Source organism: Cheilinus undulatus, linkage group 8 (assembly GCF_018320785.1).
Source record: "Cheilinus undulatus linkage group 8, ASM1832078v1, whole genome shotgun sequence".
Lineage (NCBI taxonomy): Eukaryota > Metazoa > Chordata > Actinopteri > Labriformes > Labridae > Cheilinus > Cheilinus undulatus.
This window is the reverse complement of record NC_054872.1, coordinates 44,389,198-44,412,317: the sequence shown is the minus strand read 5'-3', so window position 1 is coordinate 44,412,317 and position 23,120 is coordinate 44,389,198. Positions and strand designations below refer to the sequence as shown.

The 23,120-nt window shown below is 40.1% G+C and overlaps 1 protein-coding gene across 2 annotated transcripts in view; it reads left to right on the top strand.

Moving 5' to 3' along the window:
• Positions 1 to 23,120, top strand: part of znf385d (zinc finger protein 385D) — a 189,516-nt gene that overhangs the window by 26,351 nt on the left and 140,045 nt on the right. For both annotated transcript variants that reach the window (XM_041792505.1, XM_041792506.1), the window contains exon 2: positions 1,357 to 1,499. In XM_041792505.1, the coding sequence (XP_041648439.1) occupies positions 1,357 to 1,499 (143 nt within the window). The remainder of the gene's footprint in view (positions 1 to 1,356; positions 1,500 to 23,120) is intronic.

Genomic DNA, 23,120 nt, shown 5'->3' with positions numbered 1-23,120 from the left:
GTGTCTTATTGTGCTCCCGCTGTACGGGGGGTGAATTTTTTTGTACGACGATCATTTGGGTTATATTTAGGATAAAAGCTGATTGGCACGTCTCATTTGATTGACAGATAGCTCGGCAGGCAGAGGCTCCATTTATGTTAACCGGAACGCTAGCTAGCAGGCTGACAGGAAGTCACGCTTAGTGGGCGGGCCGTTAGATTGATCCAAAGTTTGGTTGAGACCACAATTTCAATATGGAAGCTGCAGCAGATTGGCTTCTAGAGCCGTTTGAGTCCACCTGTTGTAAGCAGACGACTGATGTCACACGGTGTTTGTCCAATTATTTCTACAGTCTATGGTTTGGCCCTAGTTACTTCTGGCTCCGCCCCTGGAATGTTATTGGTCCTGCTATTTGCTGCTGTAATCATCAGGGAGTCCCTTGTTACCTTGTAACAAAACTCTGAAATACAATACAGTCAGGCAAAAGCTCCATGTTCAAATGTGGGCCATATTTCTTTTTATATCTGGAATTTGCTGCAGAACAATCAAAATTGGCCCACCGGCCTTATTCGGCCCCTGGGCCATAGTTTGGACACCCCTCTCTTAGAGCATCACAGGTGGATCTTACTTTGCAAAAAATGAAATTTGGTGTTTACGTTCGAGAAATCCCAAAAGTTAAGGACAGGTAAAGAGGTTAGTGGGAACTTCTCCTCGGTGATAGAGTAAGTAACTCATCAAGTTAAAATTTATTTGCATTTTTTATTTAAAGAATGAAAATCACTTTAATTTCTTATTACAGGAGATGTTAATTAGGGGTGTTGCAGACTCTAGCTCCTCTAAGTTGCTGGCACAGAGAATTCATAAAACTCGTCTCAGCAGCAGATGTTTCAAAATCACAGAAAAAACAGAAAAAAGACATTAAGTTTAAACAAATTTGTGTGAGAAATCATGAATTAGGTGCGGAAATCCCCAAAACTTACCCTCATGATGGGAAGGAAAATCAAGTACAGAGGAGCTTTTAATAAAATAATACACATGTTCAAGGCTCTTCTTCCATGGGTGAATCACTTTAATGACCCTGAAGGTTTCGTAAATTTCCGTGCTCATTAGATGAGTCAACACCCTGCACAGAATTAGGAGAGATGTTTTTTACTCCTGACATCAAATCAGTTGCACTCTGAGCACCGGAGCTCAAGTAAAGGATGTGTGCTTGGCTGGTTTTGTGTCTCAGGTGATAAATATTTAAATGGATGACTAAAGCAGATAAGATGTTACACAGCGCGCAGAGATTCAGACTAAACAAACGCACACTGAAGGATCATGTGGATGTAAACAGGAAGGTTCTGAGCATGTTGTCTCTCCTCCCTCCTCCTACAGGTAACACATGTCAGAATGGCCTCATGCCCACGCTGATGCGTCCCACCCTGCCTGCAGTCCAGACCTCACTGGGCATAAAGCAGTTCCTCCCATTTCCATTGGATACGGCATCAGCGGTCCGCCTCTTCCCAGGATTCAACACGGTAAGTCTCCTTTGAGTCTTGCTGATGGAGAGCTGGTTTAAAAGCTTATTTGTGCTCCATGTTTGATGAGAACAGTTAAATGGAGACTCCTGGGCTCCTGCCTGTACCTCGCATTTATTTCTGCATGTTTTCTTGAAAGTTAAAGATGGGGACCAAACGTGTTATACCACCAGAAAGGATTGGGCATCCAACAGTTCAAGCCAGGACTCAAAATTAAGACTACTTTAGAAAATGGTGGAACTTCTTCGAGGAAAGATTATGAAAGCTGGTCAGGATGATGCTAGCTTTTCATGGCAGAGACAGACAGGTCCAACAGAATAACTGGGGAGAGATCAGATGAGAACTGTCAGTCTGTTGGCAATTAAGAAGAGGAGACCATAGGGAGGCCATGCAGTATTGTCGCTGCATATGTTAATATCCATGACCCATGCATATGCAAAAAGAAACATAAATGAGACTCAAGACTCCCAAACTGGCAACATTTTCTTTCACGTCCAACCATTAAACCCTGATTCTTCTTCTGCATCCAAATAAAGCCACTTTTATGCCAGTTTCACCACTACATCTTGCTCGTGCAGGAAACTATGGCAACTAAAACTGAGCAATTCATGTTGAAGTTGTTGAAAATTGAGAAGCAGTTGAGGTTTGTTGCATTGCAAAGAAAAAAAGACAGGAGATGTCAGAGGAGATAGCATGTATGGCTGGTGAATCAGCTGAGGCAGAGGACGGGGATCTTTGCACTCGTTGCGCCATTGAGAGGGACGTGGATGAAGACATGCAAGTCCGATATTTTTAGATGCAAATGATTAGGTTTGACTTGTTGTCTTGCCTTCTGCAGCCATTTTTACCGCTCTAAACTTTATGCAATATGCCAGTGGACTTTCAGAGTTGGCTGTTGTCTGATGCTACCCAGTGGGCCAATCACAGGGCTTACATTTTGTGTTGTTCACACACAGGCATCGGTGCTGCTGGAAATGGACACAGTTTTTTTGAGGCAAATATTATAAATGTGTGGTCATTACTCGGGATGTGCATGGTTAATCACTAAAACGGTTACATTTGTTTATCAAATTAGCTGGCACGGGATTTATGAGTTGGTTAAACTAATTACTTATCATTTTTTATTAACACAGGCTTGAAATCCCAGCCTACAATGCTCTTGAAACCAGTAATGAACCTCCCCCCACAAGAGGCCGCTTTAGCTTCAGTTGCCTTCCTGTCTGGCACTTCACAGATGTGGCTAAGCGGTTAGCGTGTAGTAGGAGTAGGAACAGCGTGGTGTGGCAGTTTATTAAAGTAGTAAATGGAAATAAAGTGGTGTGTTGAGGTTTGAACCCACGAATAATTTTCCCCCCAAAGTGAAAAGAGGCCACATATCAAAGCCCGATATTAATCTGCAATGAGGAACAAAGGCTGGCTACGCTATAGAGAGTATCAGGAATTTTCTCCTCCTTAGACTAGTCAGTTAAATGAAATGTAAATGAGTGTTTAGCTGAATAGGGAAATGGACGCTTAGGAACATCCTTACTCATTACACAGCACCTTCTTACATAACGGTATTGTGGTTATTATTTGATAACTTGGGATACTGCATTACCTTAGACTCACCAGTTTTACTTGCAGTAACACAAGTGTTCATACGTGTGTGTGACATGGCTGGATAGGCGAGATCAGTACAGGACATTAAGAGTACAAATCCTGGTCTGAGCAAAACCAGTATCCATCCTCAACCCTTAACCAGGAGAGGAGTTGGACCAAAATTGCTTCCACTGTTGATAGCTGACAGCTAGCTTACACTGAAGTTGCATTTGAATGTGTTAAATTTGGAGTTTTGAGAATGGAGGTTGTTGTCGTTGCACTCCAGACATAATGAGAACAAAACGGTCATATTTGGTTATTGTGAGGGCTCTCTCACATTTTCAAAATTGGTTTAGATTTTAAGAATATTTCAGTGAGTACCAGGCTTTGCTGACACCTGTTGTGATACCATGGCAACAAATATAAAAGCCCAATGTGCTCAATAATTGGTAATTTGATTTTTTTTTCCGGCTGCATGTGAAGATATTTTTTCTTGCTATGAACAATTCATTCTTCATTTATGCTTGTAATCTCTTGAAATGTGATGTTTTCTGTGATTATAAGAGGAAAATGACCTATAAGATATATTTTTGACTTGAAATTAGACAAAAAGTCATATTTGACTTTTTGCAGGGAGAAAATGTTATCTTTCTCTGCCTCACACGATGTACGAATTGCATTTTCCTCCCTTTTTCCTTTCATAATTCCTCTCTGTTTCATAAATGTCTCCCTCATACATCTACTTGTGCTACATCTCATTAAAAGGAAGCTTTCAGAGCTGTAATGTAAGAGTCTTGAAGGAAATTGTGGAGGAGAAATAGTGTTGACACTTAAGACAAGTGCATCTCTTTGTGGAAGAAGTGTGTTTTATTCAACACATGGTTATTCAATTTGTACATTATACAAACAGTTCAAGTGGATTTTTTAGCCATTTAGTTGTATTTCTATTAGTAAGAGCATATAATTTAATCATGCATAAAAGCAGAGCATCCATGGAAAACATGAGGTGATTGTGATGGTGCACTTACTCTCTGGATCGTTTGCATATTCTCTCTGTCTTGGTGATTTAATGGCAGCGTGGCCTTCAGGCTCCCAGACCAAACCTCATAAAGGGGAGAGAGCAGGTTGTTTCTCTCCCAGGAATTTGGCTGCACACTTTGACTCATCTCCTTGTTAACATTCACATCTGTTTTTATTTTCAGCACAAAACACAGACACGTAGTTTACCGTCGAAAAACGTTGGAAACAGGTTGGCATCCTTGTTCTCCGGCTGCGGCACACAGCAGCTCTGCCTGATGCCTTTGAAAGACTCGTTTGTGACAGGTGCTGCAGCTAAAAGCTTCTTTTAGAGGCTTTTGTGTGAGACACTTGGAGCCACAAATGTCTGCAAGACTTGCTCCACTCTGCACCCATGGAATACTTAAGGAAATGTTGTAAAGCAGTGCAGTCATCTGGGCATGCCTTATTTAGTGGATCAGTAATTTCAGGAATTACTCCTTAAAATGAGATTGATCACTTTCTCTGAAACCTCCGCCTACTGATAACTCTGCACACTAAAACAACTATGCAGAATACAATCTTGTTGCTGCTGAGCTCTGCTTTTTTGGGGTCTTATAGAGAAATCAGGTAAAAGCTCTTCACAAGGGCATTAAAGGGGACATGTAATGCAAAAATTTCTAACAAAAATGTGTGCCCCTGGCCTGTCTTCAATCCCCTCAAGTACCAGAAATATCCATTCCCTCCCCTGTCTGTCTTTTTTCCACCTTTCAGCTGCCAGCTGAGAGGAGGGTCAGGAGAGCCACATCCATTTCCAGAGAGGGGCGTGGTCAGGGGCGGAGTCAGACAGCTCAGTAACATTTAAAGCCACAGACCCAGAAACAGCTCGTTCTGAGCAGGGCTGAAAGAGAGGGGTTTTTAGACATGCAAAAATCCTATACTGGAGTCTTTTTTCAGCAACAAACTTCACAGGCATGTTTTTGGGGACCTCTGAGACCAATGTAACATACATGTCTTAAAAGGGTAAAATATGTCCCCTTTAAGCATAAATAGGCAAGATGCAAACACTCAACATGTTTCCATGCTAAATGAACTATGGTTAAAACCAGGGACATAGCTAGGGATTTTTGGCCTCCAGAAAGAATATGACACAGGGCCCCCTTAACCTGCTAGCCAAGCATTAAATGTTGCATCATTTTTACAAATATCTTTGCATTTAAAAGTATTTTGGAACCATAATTTCTGGATTTATGAGCAGTATTTTTACAATGGTTAAATTAAATTTTAATGCATTATTTTGCAGCACTGGACTTTACCATTTGGACATTTTTGAGGGAGGAGCAGAGGCCCCCCTAGTATTTTATTTCACTCTACCCTACTTACTTATTACTAAGAAAAAAATAAAGGCTTCCCAAGCCCATGGTTAGAACTCGTTTAAGTCAATTAACTTGTCCCGTGTTGGAGTTCCAGTGAACATGCACCTGAGGAGAATCTGGAAAGCCCTGCTGTGCACTGAGGTGGCTAAAGCATTTAATGGTGTGCACAACAGCGCTGTGGAAAATATTTGCCTCTTTCATGATCTCATTTTTTGCAATTGTTACATTTAAATGTTTCAGACTATTACTACCAATGTTTAAAATAGGACAAATATATAGGCTGAGTAAATAAATGCAGTTTTTAAATGATGATTTCAATAATTAAGGGAAAAAACATCCAAACCTACCTGGTCCTGTGTGAAAAAGTCATTGCCCCCTAAACCTAATAACTGGTCATTCCACCCTTGGTGGCAACGAGTGCAAGAAAGCATTTGTGATAACTGGCAATGAGGCTTTTATACGCTGTGGAGGAATTTAGGCCCACTCTTCTTTGCTGAATCGTTTTCTTTCTCCACATTGAAGGGTCTTTGAGCATGAGCGACAAGAGGAGACACAGGTTATAAAAAGTTAAATAACTTTCAACCATAAATTATTTTTTTCTTCTGGAAGCCCTTTAGTGTGCTGTTATAATGATGCTATCCGCACCTTCATAGCCCTTAAGGTAGCTTTTCTAGCCAGCCTGGAACCTTGGTGGCTAATGGCTTTCACAGTGGCTGTTATAACCAATGGCAGGCACCCTCCAAAAGTACTGGAACAGTGAGGGAAAATGCCTTTTTTTTTGCTGTAGACTAAAAACATTTGATGTCAAAAGATGAATATGAGACAAGAGATCAACATTTCGGCTTTTATTTTCAGGTATTTACATCTGGATTTGGTGCAACTTAGCAGATAGCACCTTTGTGAGCAAAAGTATTGGAACATGTGACTGACAGTTGTGTTCTATTTCATTGATTATTCAAACTGTAAATAGTGCTGAATAATTATGCTTAGTTTCAGATTTGGGTTTTACCTGTGCAGACTGCATTTATATTTAGAGGTGTAACCAACATGAAAACCAGAAAGCTGTCTATGGGTAAAAACAAGTGATTATGAGGCTGAGAGAAGATGGAAAATCAATCAAAGCCATTAGCACAAACATTGGCCATAGCTAGTACAACCATTTGGGTGCATGTTTTACAAGCTTTTTAACACAACAGATTAAAAAAGAAAGATAAGGGCTCAGAGTGTGACGGCCCTTTAGGGCGCATTTAAGTTTGGGCTTTGGCTAGGCCACTCCAAAAACTTTATTTATAAGCCATTCAGAGGTGTCGGTGATGCGCTTTTGGAGTGCAAAATTCTTTGATTTTGGTTGGCTAACCACTGGCGGGAAGGTTCACTTCAGTTCCAAGTTTTCTCCAGTTGTGGATAATGGCCCTCACGGTGTTTTTTGGAGTTCCACAGCCTCAGAAATGGCTTTGTAACCCTGTCCAGGTTTCTTTCAATTTATGAAAACGGGGGCAATTACTTTTTTCAGATAGAGCTAGGTTGGTTTGGAATAAATGAAACCATCATTTTAAAACTGCATTTTGTATTGTTTAATGTTAGCTTTGTCTTATATAAAATGTTTGACAATATAAAACTTTAAAGTATGACAAGTAAAAGGAAAATCAGAGAAATGGGTAACTAACTGCACATAAACACAGTGATTTTGTTAGATTATCTGTCTTCAGATTGGCTCTCAAACAACTTGACAGAAATGGCTGCCATTATGTTTTCACCTTTGTTGGAATATTGTGCTTTTATCTCCAAATGGCATTGAAAATTGTCTTCAAATGAGGACAAAGGGTCTAAGCAGAATTAAATAAAATGTGAAACAAGCTCAAAATTTTGATGCACGATGAGTGGTTGCAGGAGGCTGCTATTTTCTAAAAGTGTTCCTTGTTTTTAGTTATTTTGATGTGTAAAAGTCTGCACCATTTCCTCAACAGCTCATTGTTTTTAAGCAGGGCAGTTGCATTTTTGAGGCGGACTGTGTAATTGATCACTCCTCTGGTATTGATAAGTGGTATAAACAGCTTTCTGAAATGCACCGTTAGCATGTGGCTACAAAGACCTTATTGGATTTGCAATCTGTGAGGCGCTGCTCTGCAAATGGAGCACTCACCCGCTGCTCACTTACTGTAGCAGGACTCGTGTGCACGCAAGTATTTATCTATTGATTTCTCTCTTTGAAAGTAGAAAGTAATTATGAGGAAATATGTGGCCAAGTGCGGCTTGAATCAGCGAGGTCATCAAATAAATATGATGAGTCATGGAAAAAAAACAGACAGATAAAAGGCTTTACTCTTTAAAAGTTCTCCTTTTCTTGTCTTCTTTTGAATTACAGGGAGAGCTTGATTTAAATAAGATGGATGGAGAGTTGAAATATGGATCACAGCTGGATGAAAGCACGCAGATGAAGGGGGTGACATGAGGGAGGTAACCCCCGGGAGGGCAGATTGTTTCAGCGAGGAGTTTCATGAGAAAGTTGTGGAATCTGTGTCCCTTTTCTCGCCTTTTCTAATCTGTATTTAACAGACTCGTCTGCAGATAATGAGTAATACACTGGGAGGCCTCCAAGTGGAGGAAAGCTGATACTAGATTAACACAAAGTAATCACCTCTCTCTCTATCTCACTGCTACTCTCACAAACACACTTTCTGCTCTTTCTAACCCCTGCTCATCTCTCCCAGACTCCTTTCTCTCCCTCTTTGTCTCTTAAACTTCCTCCGAGCTGCCGGCTGTCTGATCAGTCGCTGAATGTAGAGCAGTGGAGTTGATCTCTGAAACCTTTGCGGGGAGTTTGTACCTGATTGTTCTACATTCTGTTTTGCTGCCTATAAAAATGCTTTCAACACCTGTGCAAGTTTAGTTTCAAGGGTGCAACTGAGGAGCCTGTTTGCAAGCTTCAAGGTTTTTTTATGTCGACGAGAAAGATGTTTTACAAATCTTATAAACAGAGCCGGAAAAAAGTATTCAAAATAACAAATCTGTGCAAAAGAGGAGTTCTGGACTCCTGGGAAGTCAGGCTTTGAGTGAAACTAAGAAAAAGTTGTACGTTTTTTTTTTTTTTTTTTTAACTTACCAAGCACTTCATTAGGTACACCTGCTCAACTGTTCACAAACACCAAGGGAGGCAGGGTTGCCAGGTCTGCGGTTTTCCCGCTTAATTAGGCTGCTTTTTATGTACTGCCGCTTGTATATTTTTGTCCGCAGGTTGAGCAGACTAAATTGATGTCTTGTGTATGTGTATTTAAAGCAGAATAAACAACTTTATTTACACTCAAAGAAAACTAAATCAAGCATCAGAGAAGCAGGAAAACAGTGAACAAGGCGCACAACCAGAGATCCGCTGGGTGCTTTGATGGTTGATGGATGCCCCAAATACAGAGGAGTATTTTTGAGATTGAACTTGAAAAAGAGACAAACAAGGACAAAACTGAAGAAATGAAGGCAATAAAATAAAATAGAATAAAATACAGTAAGAAGGTGACAAGGGTAGAGTGAAGGACGGGTAAGAGAAATGTAACAGAAGAAAAAAAAAGATGAAATAGAGAAAAAAGATGTATTTATTATCTGGGTTAAACTACTGCAGAGTGAAGGATTTTTATCAAAAGGAGAATATTTTTCTCTTTAAAGCAAATACCTGTAAATAAAACGAAGGACAGGCCAGCAGCATGGGAGAAATATAAAAAGAAATGGATCAAGAAACAAAAAAGTGAAGATCTGGGGGATATTTCTGGGTTTCTCTCATGTGAAGTGCTACAATAAAAAATGGACTTTTTCAGTCTGAATTGTAGAGGAGCTTAATTTTCAGGCTGGTAAGAAAAGAAAAGGAGAATTAAAAAAATGTTATATGGAGAAATTTATTTTATTTTATTTATTTTATTACATATAATATATATTTAAAAGTAAATAAAATGAATCATAAGCAGGATAGACAGGAAACTGAAAAAAGACATCAATAATGCTACAGGCTAAACCCGGGTAAATAACCAAATGCACTGGTTCTCATGACAGGACATGCAAGCTGGGTGAGCCGATGTTTTCTGGGCCTCCGGCCTGGTTTGCTCTTAAAACATAGTGATTGGTGAACACAAGCTTCCTTTAAGCCCAGTTTAGTTCGGTTGGGTTATAACTAGTGCTGTCAAACGATTGAAATTTTCAATCAGATTAATCACAGGGTTGCTGTGGATTAATTTTGATTAATCATGATTAAATGTCATTCTTTTTTAATCTATATTAATGGCGTTTCATTTTGCATAAGCAAACAGACTCAAGAAAGAAGGGATCAAGCAGCTGGTAATGTCAAATTTCAAAACAATACAGATCAATTTGAAAAATATTCACTTTTATTCATAGTCTCCCTTTTAAATTTGGCAACATGACAAAAGCACATCAAAAAGTGCATAAAAACACAACAAAGCTGTGTTTGAACATAACCTGAGGTAGTAGAATTTTTTCACCTGAATAAAAATAAATAAATAGAATGAAAAAATAAAATGATTTCAACTTTCCCATCGAAAGGGCCAACGTGCTGTTTAGCGTCTTCCATATCGAGGTTGGTTGGTCACTACCGGATCAACGGCTCATTTGCGCATGCTTGACAGTAACCCTACTTAGACAAACTGCCCGAAATGCGTTGCCAGAGACGTTTCAGGGATTTTGAGTCATTCTGCGCTGTAGATGGGTTAATTGCATTAAAATTTTTAATCAGATAAATCATGATGATGGATTAATCTGCATTAACGAATCAATTTTGACAGCCCTAGTTATAACTCAAGAACAATGACTAGTTTCATTCAAGACTCAGTAGAGTCAAAGTTGACGTCTTTTCATTCTCTCAGTGGCAGCTCCTTTCACCCGAGCCTTATGACGTGGATTTAAGGTTACACAGCCGCAGTTTTGCGTGTGCTGCTGGCATGGTGCATTCAAGACTGTCGGACAATCAAGTGCTTAACCCATTGATTCCCAATCTGGGGTCTGGGACACTCCAGGCTGAGGCTGCCAAAAATAGATTTAAAGGTATTGATTGAAATCATGATAAAGCAGTTATTGTAGTTTATACAAAGGTCTTTTGATAAGAAAAATATGCGTAGGTCTCTTTTTAGGGTTTTATCAGTGAGGCAATTAAAATCTGTGTCCTTTTTTGACAGCTTTTGACAGCTACTTTTTCTTCTCTTGGGTCCTGCGGGGGCTCTGCTTTTCTTAGGTACATGTAGGGGGGGCACCAAGGAAAAGTGGTTGGGAAACCCTGGCTTAACCCATTGTTCATTTCCCACATGAAAACCAGTCTAAACAATTCACAAAGAGAAAAGAAGGAAAAGGGGAACTCTTTTTAGCATGCTTATGATTCCTAACAGTAATATGGAGGAGGTTTTTTCTCTTTGAGCCGCTGAGTAAAAGAAGTTTCAAGCCAACTCCAGTTTGAATCATCAGATGGAAACTTTGATCTTTGAAAATATTTATGGTCATATTAATAATAAAATTGATTTAACCAAATCAGAATAAAATTTTTTCTGTCAAACATAACATTGTTATGCCCCTCTGTGTAGCCAAAGTAGCTCAGCCCTAATCAGAGCCATTCTTGCCGATGTCATATCTTAAGAACATTTCAAGAGATTTTCCTCAAACTTTGCAGAAAAATAAATAAATAAACAAATAAGGTTGCATCAGAAATTTGTCACTTAACACCCAAAACTTGGAGAAAAAGTTTATGGAAATGTGAAAGGACTGGCTTGGTTGAATCAGGATTTTGACTGTTCAGAACGTTTTTTCTTCACTTTTGGGTTCAGGTGTTTTTTTTTTTTCAGGGGCTGCATATGGGAGGCTCAATGATGCACCGGGACATACATGATACCCCCCTCCTCCTGTTGCTGCACCATATAAGCACAGAGCACTAGCAGAAAAGAAAAAACTTTGCTATATTCATCTCTGCCTCAAGGCTGAGATTTCACCTTCTTCTTCACCCACTGCTGTACTTTCACCATTGGGCGTCTGCATACCTAAAGGCCGGCTCAGACTACACGGAGCCAGCTAGATTTTGGCCCGACTGCAACGTGGTAGCTCACGCTCAATCCTCTGACCCGATTTTTCATGTGGGGAATGACAAAATGGTTTTGTAGTATGACATTACATTTGCATTTGCTCCTTATCTTTGCTTCATCATTTACCAGAGTCCCTACTTCTTCTCCCTCCAGGGAACTAATGTGTGGATTTTATTTTATTTTATTTATGCTATCACATACAAACCCTAAGTTCTATCTGAAGGTGAGCCAGTCCTCTTCTTGATACATCTATTATTATTACCCATAATTCTGTCTATGGTTGATGGAGTGATTGACACTCAGACGGGAGACAGTGGTGACATCAGAGTGGTCGGGATCACTGTTGTAGTGTGGCCAGGCTGTCGGCCAAGACAGGGTAAGATTTAAAAAAATATTTTGTACTCTGAGCCAGCCTTAAGGGAGCTGTAGAACTGCCAGGGACTAGTTGTAGTTTCCTTAAGGATCATTTTTTTATGATGAAAGCAGTAAAAGAGATGAATGACGGGCATTAATAGACAAAAGTGAGTAAAAATGAAAAGAAAACTGTCATTTTATTAATAATGTGTAGTCAAAAAGGCAATAGTTCCCTTTGAAACGCAACATAGTCAAAGTTTAAACCTTCAAAAATTAGAAAATTGGATTTAAACCTTTCCTAACTTTATCTAAAAAGTCTCTTCCACCTCCACATATGGGTTGTTGCGCTCCAGTTGGTGCTTTATTAAAGATGCAGATCCGTGCCTCTAATTGTGCTCAGAAAGCAAACAGCTGTTGGGTTGGCTGCGGCACACTTTGTGATTTACAGAACAAGCTGAAGTTTGTTTCCCACTGAGAGCGCACACTTTGGGTGAGGTCAGACTTGTTTACGTGCCTCTGGGGCTCAATAAACACTTACACGTCCTCATTGAGAGAAAAAGAAAGAAGAAAAACCCAAAACGATCGTATAGACGATGATGACATTTGTTCCATTAACGTGCTGCAGAATGAGGACGCACTCCATCCAAGAAAAGTCACATTATTGGAAGAGTTTTTCACATGTGGAGAGGAAAAAAAAAAGCAGTGGTGAAAGCGTGTCCACACCTGCATGAAATGGGACTAATACCAGAGTCTCATGTCGAGCCCTTCCCCACAATCTTGTTCAGGGCTGAGTGACACGATGAGGAAGTCGTCCGCCGCGGGGAAGGAAAAATGTTTGTTATCTGATTCTTTTTCTCTCCTCCTCTTCTCTTTTCCTCCCCCCCTCCAGTAGGTCCCGTAATAAACAATGAAATGTAACAGAAAAATTTGGCCTGGGGACTTAAAAAAGGCCCCGTGCATGTAAGTACACGTGCTCAGAGACACAGAGGGAGGTAACGGGGTCTTTGAGGAGGCTCCAGTGTGAGAGGAGCTTCTAGAAAAACACACCGTAGACCAGAGAGGGGTGAAGGAGATGCTCAGGAACGTGCTGTCGTGTAGCGGTCGTGTTTTATTAGCAGGTGTTGAGCGGTTTATGAGCAGCTTTAATGTTTGTTCACTCACAACAACACAAGAGCTGATGACTGATGTAACACAGACGCTTTTACTGATGTGTAATCTATCCATCTATCTGTCTATGCAGACATACTGCAGGCTTTTTAGAAATGTTGCTCTACAGTAAATAAACAGAACTAGTCTCTACTGATGTGAGCAGAATCAGTGCCACTGCCAGGATCAAATTTCATCGTACTCTCAGGAACCATTCCAGTGTATGTAGGATATTGGATCAACCTCAAGTAGCCAGACAAACTGCCCTAAAAACAACAATCACGAGCCAAACATTCAGAGCAATGTACCGTGGTGTTAGATACCATTAAAGCTAATCCAGAGGAGCGTGAAGTAAAAGTCTGAGCTTGAATCTAGCCGGTGTTATGATCCTCTAAATGCACACTCATAAGGGTTGTCTTCCTTTCTTGCATTCGCTTCCCTTGGCTGACCCAGAAATCTTTCTCCTGCTGCATGAAGGATCTTCCAATTTCCCAAATGCACCTGGAGATGGAGAGGAAGGTCCTAGAGGAGGCCAGACTCTGGAAACATTGAAAAAGTCTTTTGAAATGTGAAACATAATTGGTTTAAAGGGGCATCATCTACTGCAGTGGTTCTCAAATGGTGTGCCGAGGCACACTGGTAGGCCTTGGGTCTTTGTCTAATTCTATATTATTACTACAACTAAAGATACTCTAACAAATATCCTTACTGCATGCGAGTGTCAGACATTGTATTGCATCATGCAGCATTGCATGCTCACTGCTGTTTCTCCATTAACTATGCAATTCTCTGACCTGTAGCTGACTGTTTCCACCAGTGAAAATATGACATCTCATGCTTTTACCTAGAAAGTGGAGAATTGGAGGTGTGGTGCCTTGTATTGACTAGCCTCTAATGACTGTGAGCCACATAGTTTTATCTCCATGTTAGCACAAGTCAGACCATAAAATTTCATGAATGGACATGGAGAATATCCATACATCACAATCTCCACTTTGTAAAACAAGCTAACAAGTTTCTGGAGTGAGAAAAGCGGAAGAAAACTGTATCTTCTGTTAGGACACTCCTGGTGTATTGTAATTTTCTGTGCTACCTCTTTCCTTGTTACTCTTATCTTATTTTAATAGTTCTTATTCTGGGGGGTCGGGACCCCTTTGTGGGTCGCGAGACACTGAGAGGGAGTTTCCAGATAACTTAAAAAAACTAAGAATATTTTTTATATTACATGTTTGCCACTTTACTCTAATATTGCCAAATTGTAGCCTGCTTTCATCACTTTCCCCCAGAAATTTTTGCCAATTTTAACACATTTCTGCCTCTTAAAACTCTTATTTTTTTGTCAAATTTAAACCCTTTCCACTTTTTTCTTTCTGTTTTTGCCACTTCTAAACAAAGGCTTGCCACTTTATGCCTGTTGTTGCCTCTGTTGACCCATTATTGCCTCTATTAACAGGTTTTTACCACATTTTACACCCACTTTTGCTCTTTTTAACCACATTACACTATTTATCATGCAGACTTTTGCCTGTTTAACCCCTTAAAGCCTGAAAACACAAATAATAGCTCAAAAGTTCAAATTTTTTGGAACTGAAATGTTAATTTAGTTTTCTACTGAAATTAAAAAAAAAAAAAAAAAAAATCAAAATTTCCATAAAATTTAACAAATATATTTTTAGTATCTCATTTCATTCATTAGGTGTTTTTGGTAACCGATAATCCACTTGAGGGCATTTTTATCATTTATCAGATTGTATTCAGAAGTTGTTTTGAGTAATTTTTTGAGCATATTGATTAGATAGAGGTATCATAAAAGTGTGTATCAAATTTGCGACAACAGGCGTTAAGGGGTTAACGAATTTCTGCCTATTTTCTGCCTCAGTTAACCCATTTTTGCCTGTTCAAACCAGTTTTTCTTTCTACATCACCACATTTCCACTGATTTTTGCCACTCAAAACCCATTTTGGCCTCTTTCAAAATCCCATTTCATCATCTTTTCCACCATTTTTTGCCATTTTAACTAATTTCAGCCATTTTTGACCAATTTTAATTCTGTTTTTTAGGAAAATAATTTACGTTTTTAAGAAGGCTATTTACTATGGCACAAAATGGTAAAAACAATATATGTTTATGTATTTGATAAGAGTGGTTATTATTCAGGTTAAATGTGAAGTATGGATATCACAGCTTAACTTTACAGTGGACCACAATTTTTCTGTCCCTAGTCTGGCTGGGCCCCAGAAAGCTCCCCCCTTATGGACAGCCTTGTCTTTGCATGACTATTCTGGATTGTGCATGGCTGTGTTCAACCACCTTCAGGTACAGTGGAGGTCCCTGGTCTCTGGCACCTTTATTTTGGGGGGGTCACGGGCTGAAAAGGTTAAGAAACCCCGGGAAGATAAACACAGTTTGTGGTAAAGGCTGGTTAGGCATTCATGTGCCATCTTGTTTGTACAGAAGGCTTTTATTCCGAAGGTTCCCAGCTCTGTTATACATTAAATCAGGTCATGTGAAGGGAGGTTCATCGAGGTAAAGCCTGTGAAGAAAGACAGGGCTGTATAGCAGGGAGACACAGTCAACACAGCACAGTATAGAAACTGTGATGGGGTGAACCAGAGCTGACACATTGAAAAGGCCGAAGCGAGTCTCGGTAATAAGCTTACTTTTTCATTTAGCGTCCATCAGCAGCATCTCAATTAACAGTCTGGATAATTCATGCATATATCATGACTGCAATATAAACATCCATTATGTCCCATTTTCATCAGAGCCATAATAACCAGACCCTCTGGCTTCATCTCTGCTTGTCCTGCAGATAAATGCATCAGCGACGCTGCTGCATGGAAATCATGGAGAAGTATCTGTTGCAATCAGTGTTTCTGGCTTTGCCCTCTTTAGCATTCATCATCATCAAGGAAAACGTCCAGTGTTTTGGTTTGTTTCACTCCAACTTGGATTCACAGCCGCTAAAATGACCTCATGTTTCTCTGCAAACACTTATCAATATTGAGTGAAAGAATTTGAGAATTTTCTCCACCATTTAAGGAGAAATGTTATCTTTTATCTGATCACAGCAAACTTTAAAATTCTACGCCAGTTAAACTTGAAACTGTTTCTGACAACATGTGTTGACCTGTTCTCAAACTCCTGCACGCTTGAGGATGGCGTGTGATTTGTTGCAGAGCAGGAGAAGAGAGGGATCTTTGGAGAACGTTCAGTACTGCTCCTCAACTTTCAGTTGATTCAGTCGGGCAGGAGTTATTGAAATTGCCACCTTGAAAGAAATGGAGCAAACCAGAGAAGAAAAGGAGGGAGAGCTCAACGGGAACGAGGGAGTTTTGGAGTGTAATGGAAGAGAAAAGTGAAATTGGGGGAGGGTGGATTAGTTTTGAGTTTAACAGAGAAAGAGAAGGATGTGTGGTGTTTGTGTGTATTTGGGTTGTCTTTCTCCAGCCCTGAAAATAAGATCTATCTTGCCCGGAGCCTACATTTGTCTTGGAGAAACAATACAAACTCCATTTCCCCCTGCAGAGTCATCAGGAATGTGATTTATCGATTCTGTGCACAGATCTGCACGCTGTGAAAATTGCTTTGTAGTCCTGCAGCAGCAGCACAGCAGCGGCGGCGGCGGTGGTGACACACAGGCCTCAGTCTGTGCGCACGACAGCATCACACTCCATTTCAATGTGTACCCACCCGCGCTAAGTCAATGTTAGCGTCGATGGCTGAAATGGAAATGTGCTCTGTGACAAAGCAGATAACAGAGAAGCCAGAGGAGTCCTTTTGTTCTGGAAGTACAAATCCTGCTTTTGTAATGTCACTGATTGGAGGACGCACAGTTCCCAGCCTGTCTGACCTCAGAATCAATCTCTGATTTGTGTCTGGTTCATGGAGGTCGAGGTTTTGTGCTCATTGAGTCGAGCTTTGTTGATGAGATTATCTCTCCTCTTGTTTTTGACTTTATGTGGAGTTTAACAACGGGACGGAAAAATCTTAGAGACATTTTCTACAGGAGTTCTGCTCATTTTTGTCACCTTAGAGAATTAGTGGACGATTTAGTTGTCACTTATTTTAAATAGAGCTGCAACACTGACTTCATTTCAGGTCCATCACTGCATCAGCAGCCCACTTTTTGAGGGGTAATTACTATCTTTAAATAATTTGTCAGTGAAATAATGTAATAATTTTACAAACACAGTTTCCCAAAGACTATTTTCCTATTTCTTCACTCATTTCAGATGTAAACTGTCTGTGCCCTATCATATGCCTGTTGGAGCATTTAGGCATTCAGCACAGCTGTCTCTCCTCCTTCAAACCTGATGCACTGGTAACTCTTCATCCATATTCTCACATATTTTACATAGCACATCACTTTGCGCTCCAGTTGGCACTTTAGCTGCATGATTTGGTAGTAATGTGCGATTGCAGTTATACTGGGCTGAGTGATTTGGGAAAATAATCTAATTGCTACTTTTTTCACCAGTATTGCAATTGTGATTTGATATGCGATTATTCCTGAAGTTTCTTATATGTTGTTTCCAACAAACACAAGCAATAAATCCTTCTATATTATAACCTATAGAATATTAGATTAAACTAGAGCTGAACAATTTTGAACTATCTAACTGTGATGATTTTGACTTGTATTGCAATTTGAATATGAATTATTGTATTGAAGGGAATGATCATTTTTGTGTCATGCTTGTATTTAATCAGAAAATTTACCAAATTCTGGCGGTAATCAGGCCTGTGTGTGGCCAGTGAAATTGAACTCAGCTTTCCAAGAACTGTGGTTAATCACAGTTTACTCATTTAACAAGGTGTGTGTGTGCGGGAGGAGGAGGGGAATTGATTTTTCACATAGGGCCAGATAGGTTTGGCTTTTTTTCCCTTAATAAAATAAAATCATCATTTAGAAACTGCATTTTGTATTCACTTGGGTTGTCTTTGTGAGATATTAAAATTGGTTTGATGATCCGAAACATTTAAGTGTGATAAATATGCAAAAAAATCAGGAATCAGAAAAAGGGCAAATACTTTTTCATGGCACCGTATCATTAATTCACACAGACTTCTGTATAGTTCAAATATCTTATAACAGCTTGTTCATATTCAGATCTAAAAATTCTAAGCTAACCGGAGTCAGATTATTTGTTATGTAAGCAAACTTGGCTACTAAAGCTGATTCTGATTCTTGATGATGCTAAAAATGGCTATGCCTTTAACCCCCTCAAACCTGGTCTTCAGTCTGGAGTATGTGATGCGCTTTGCCTCTGATATTTAGTGGATGTATTACCCCTAAATTTCAGCATTGGAATTGAATTGTGATAACCTAGCAAAGCAGATGGATTCGCCCGTTACTGTGTTTCTCACTGGCCAATCCATCATGCAAAGCTCCCATATGAACCATTTGGGCCCTGTTAGAAAGGGACAGGACCAATCAGCAATGAGGGGCAGTACTTTCGGTCGCGGCAGATTTGTAATGTAAGCGAGCAGCAAAAAGAGGCTGAGGCTGAGGCTGATGGCTGCTAAAGCGCCAGTTCAGAACTTGACGACATTTCTTCGTTAAAAGAAGAACAAAGAACAGCAGTGAGTTGATTTCTCTTCAAAACAACAAAAGTCGTGTTCTGACATGTCTACAGTCGCCATGGTTCGTGTTTAGTAGCTCTGTATGGAGTTTACAGCTTGCTGGCGGCTACGTCATGTGTTTTGTTGCCCTGATTGGCCCGTAAAGATGTGACAGACAGAACGTTCATCTAGTCACCCTTTGAGTTTTTTTTTTTTTTTTTAAACGGCCCTGACCTCTCCCAAATGCTGTCTGTGAGAGGTTTTACAGATGGATGTGTGAAACAAATCTATCTGACGTGTCAGGTGAGAATTGTGAGATACTGCCAGATTCACATCTCTAATGTCCACGCCTCTTATCACAGGGCTCATCAACTCCATTTGCACAAGGGCCAGATTTTTCTTAACAGACACTGTGGGGATGGGCACTTAAAATAACTATAATTAAATCAATATTTTGGTCTGATTAACATAGTCTTGTAAAAATATTATGTCCTTTAATGGAGCCTTTTGAGATCAGCCCCTGTCACCTATACTGCAGCCAGCCACAAGGGGGCGATTGAAATATTTAGCTACATATTTCTGGATTCCTCATGATGTCCATTACTGAGGTGGATACTAATATATGTCATGATTGGACAACAACACTTAGAAGAAACAGATCTTCGGTGTAGATTCCCAGAAAGGGAAACTAAAGGGAGACTTTTGTGGAAAATTGATGTGAAAAACCACAGTTTTAATCAAGACAAGACTGTTTAGTATACATTTACCATGCCAACTATAATCCTCCTCTATGAATAAAGGCATAAAAAGCCCCAAAATATATCTATAAAAGTATTGCATTCTGGCCCTCTCATGTTTTCTGAATGTAATAATCTTCAGAGGGCCGGATAGGAAGCTGTGGGGGGCCTGATGTGGCCCTGGGCTGCCTTTTGATGATCACTTTATCACCTCAGCCTCATCAGCTGACTGCTTATGAGGAATGTGGGAGCAAAATGTCTGGATGAACATGTTTGCTGTTTGTTTAAATGAAACATCTGGATGATGTTGCAACAGTTTGGAGTGAAGTTCTTGTGTGAACAGACTTCTCTCTGTCGTAAGATCTCAAAAACCAGAAGGAAACATAGAAATTCTCATGACTCAGTTCAATCAGTGGCTCATTTATTACAATCAATGTCATGGACATAATTTCGGTGACACATAAAATATTTCTGATGATAAGGATGTAAACTTTTCTCACAGATGATTGTTATGTCTAATCTAATGTGAACATCTGTACTGATGATTTATCTGGAAACTCTTTTTCTGTTTTGAAATATTTAGAAAGCTGTCATATTTGATGTATCGAAAGTATTACAGTATATTCTGAAATATTATTTCAAGAAAACATAAATAAAAATCTCCTAAATAAAGGGATTTATGATGGTAAACATATTCATAGAGCCAGCAGCTCCTCCCTCCCAGCTTTATTCTTTTGTTTTTTGTTTTTATTGTTGACTTTCAAATGACGAATGATGGCTCAGAGCGTGCTGCGTATGATGATATAATGAAAAGAACAAAGGGTTAGTCAGGCCTGCTTGGCAGACTCTCATTTGATTTACACATGTCCCATAAACATCTAATGGACTCTATAAATGGTATTCCTGGGGGAAGCATGCGAACCCACAAAAACGGCGGGGAATGATCAAAGCCGGGGAGCGAGCGGGACCACCGCCGTGCCACGCAGCCGTCGGCCTCCAGCGACTCACACCTGCTGCAGAGGAGAGGAGTGAATATCTGTCTAATGTGTGGCATGGCGGCTCTTATCATTTAGCTCGAGCTCTGGGGCTTTTTAACCCCTGAACTGAGTGGAAGCTTTATGCTGGCGGAGCTCGTCTTGATGTGTTCTCCCACGATAATAATTCACTCCCGCTGGAAATCTGCCAACTCGCCGCTCTCTCTCCGGTGGAATGCAGAGATAATAGAGGAGAGCTCAAGATGATTTTTTATGGAGGTGCTTAGTGCCAGCTTCCCAGGCGAAAATCTGAGCTGATACCGTAGTGTGGGGTGACTAACCTGCTACCGCTGCTCACTAAAGTCAGGTTAACAGCTCTCACACTCCTCTGTGTGTGTTTAAATCCTGTGAAATGTCAGCCACAGTGCGATAATTAATGATCATAGGGGTTTGAACTGAGCGGGAGAGATATGTATTTGTTTCAGAGCTCTCTCCCTGCACATCAGAGGCTTGGATGTAGGACAGAAATGGAAGACAGAAGCAATCTGTTTTTGCTTATTCCACGCCGTTGCCATGTGCTGTGGGTTCTTTGAGGCGATAACAAAAATATGTCAGCTTTAACTGCCCATCTGGTCATCTTTAAACAGAATACTTCTCAATTTGAGAATTTAAGAAGGTATGTAGCCGTTAAACACAGCGCAGTGTGTTTTAGATTTAAGTTTGACTTTCTAAAAGAGTTGTGCATGAGAAAAGGTTCTGGAGATTTCTGCGTCTGACAGTTCAGAAATGGAGAAAGCTTGAGGCTCATGGAAGCTGTCACCTCATTGTTTGGCTACAACACATCCACTGGCAAACAAGCGAGACTCTGCTGTGTATTTGGCCTTTTTTAGTCACCAATCCTTTATATGAGACAAATTACTAAGATGTTGACTGAAGTCGGGATGCTCACAGTCAAAGCCAAACGTCACATGTCAGTTTCCCACAAGCTGCTGAAGCATAAATTAGAAATGGTGAATTCAGTTCAATGAAATGACATTAGAGTGTACTGCCAGTTTAAGATTGCACTTTACTTTTAGACGCAATCTTAAAATTTGTTAAGTCAGCACAGTTTCAGACCAGTAATCTATCATTTCTCAGAATTATATAATTATTTATATGCCGACCAAGGCCAGAGGCATCATGCTTTTGGGTAATCCATCTGAGACTTGTGTGCATACCTCATGAATGCTTTTGGGATTTTTAAAAAATGTTTGCACGACTGTACACCTTGCCTAAAGCCCCAAATAATTAGAATTTGAAGATCACTGGGCCTTACCTTCATCCCTTTCTTGCAAACACATCATCTTCAAAAGGTTTGGACATTTTTCTTAAAATTTGCACATTAATTCATTATGCCCAGCTTGTTACATTTTTGAGGTTATAAGTGACAGGGTTAGGTCACTGGGCCTCATGTTCATCCCTTTCTTTCCAGCTGAACATTCTCTAAGTGACATCATCTAGGGCTTAACACTGCACAAATGTTTATTATTCAAGGATGAACTGGTTTTGGAGATCACATGGTAATAGTTGAGGTCACTGGGCCTCATGTTCATCCATGCTTTTGATTGCAAAGAGCCATGAATGCTTGGAGGGATTTACCCCCAACTTTGCACATTTACCTGTTATGACTCAAGAATGAGTTTATCAGTTTTGGAGGTTATGAGTGAAAGGGTTAGATCACTGGGCCTCATGTTCATCCCTTGATTCCTAGCTTTCTTTTTTGAAAGTGACATCTTTTGGGGGTTTTCAACACTGCACAAATGTTTACTATTATTCAAGGATGAACTGATTTTGAAGATCATATGTTAATTGTTGGGGTCATTGGGTCTCATGTTCATTCTTGCTTTTGATTGCCATATGCCATGAATGCTCAGAGGGATTTTCCCCCAATTTTGCACAAATACCCACCCTGACTCAAAGATGAGATGTAATAATTGGATTTTGGAGGTCACAAGTCAAAGGTCAAAGCCACTGGGCCTCATGTTCATCCCTTACGTTATAAATCATTCCTGTGTATATGAGGAGATGATGAGATTCAGATTTCAAACAGCCCTTATCATGGCAGATTTTAGGTATCTTTCAAACCAAAATAAGGACTATTTGAAGGTAGCCAAGAGGTTCAATTAATCAGCAGCTCTGGTGTTAACGGTGTTGAACTGTTCATTTGGTTTTCCTGTTTTAACAGACTCCAGTCCAGCACTGTGGCTAACTCCAGTCTGTCTGTGCACCATTTAAACCGAACGGTGCGGCAGAATAACTAACAGTTCTGCATTAAAGAGCTTCTATAAATAGGGCTACAGATGAATATGGGATGGTTTTGCTGGGTTTAATTTGGCTGGGTTTGAAGTTCATAATATCAGTAATGACATTCGATAAGCTTATAAGAAGAGCTCCAGCTTCACAGAATAATCTTCCTCCCCTCTCACATTAACAGCCTGTGCCACTAGAGGCCTGAGTCTGGTGTTACTTAGCCAGAAAAGCTGCGGTTTGTCTTCTCCCACTGAGGTTTCACTGGAGCGAGGATTGATTCTGCTTCCAAGTTATGTTTATATCAACAAACTATAGCATGCAAACATATGAAAAATAGCAAACTGGGAATTTTTACCCCTAAAGACAGCTGCTGAGTTGAGTTTCCCAGAGCTGAACGAGCTCTGAATCTGACAGCCGTCCCTCTGTCCATCTCTGTGTGCGTGCAGCAGTGTTGGCCTGGTGTTTTACCATGTTTCATCGTCAAAGCAGGACCATCTGGATCGTGAGGCAAAGGCAGTTTGCACCTGCAGTACCATTGTT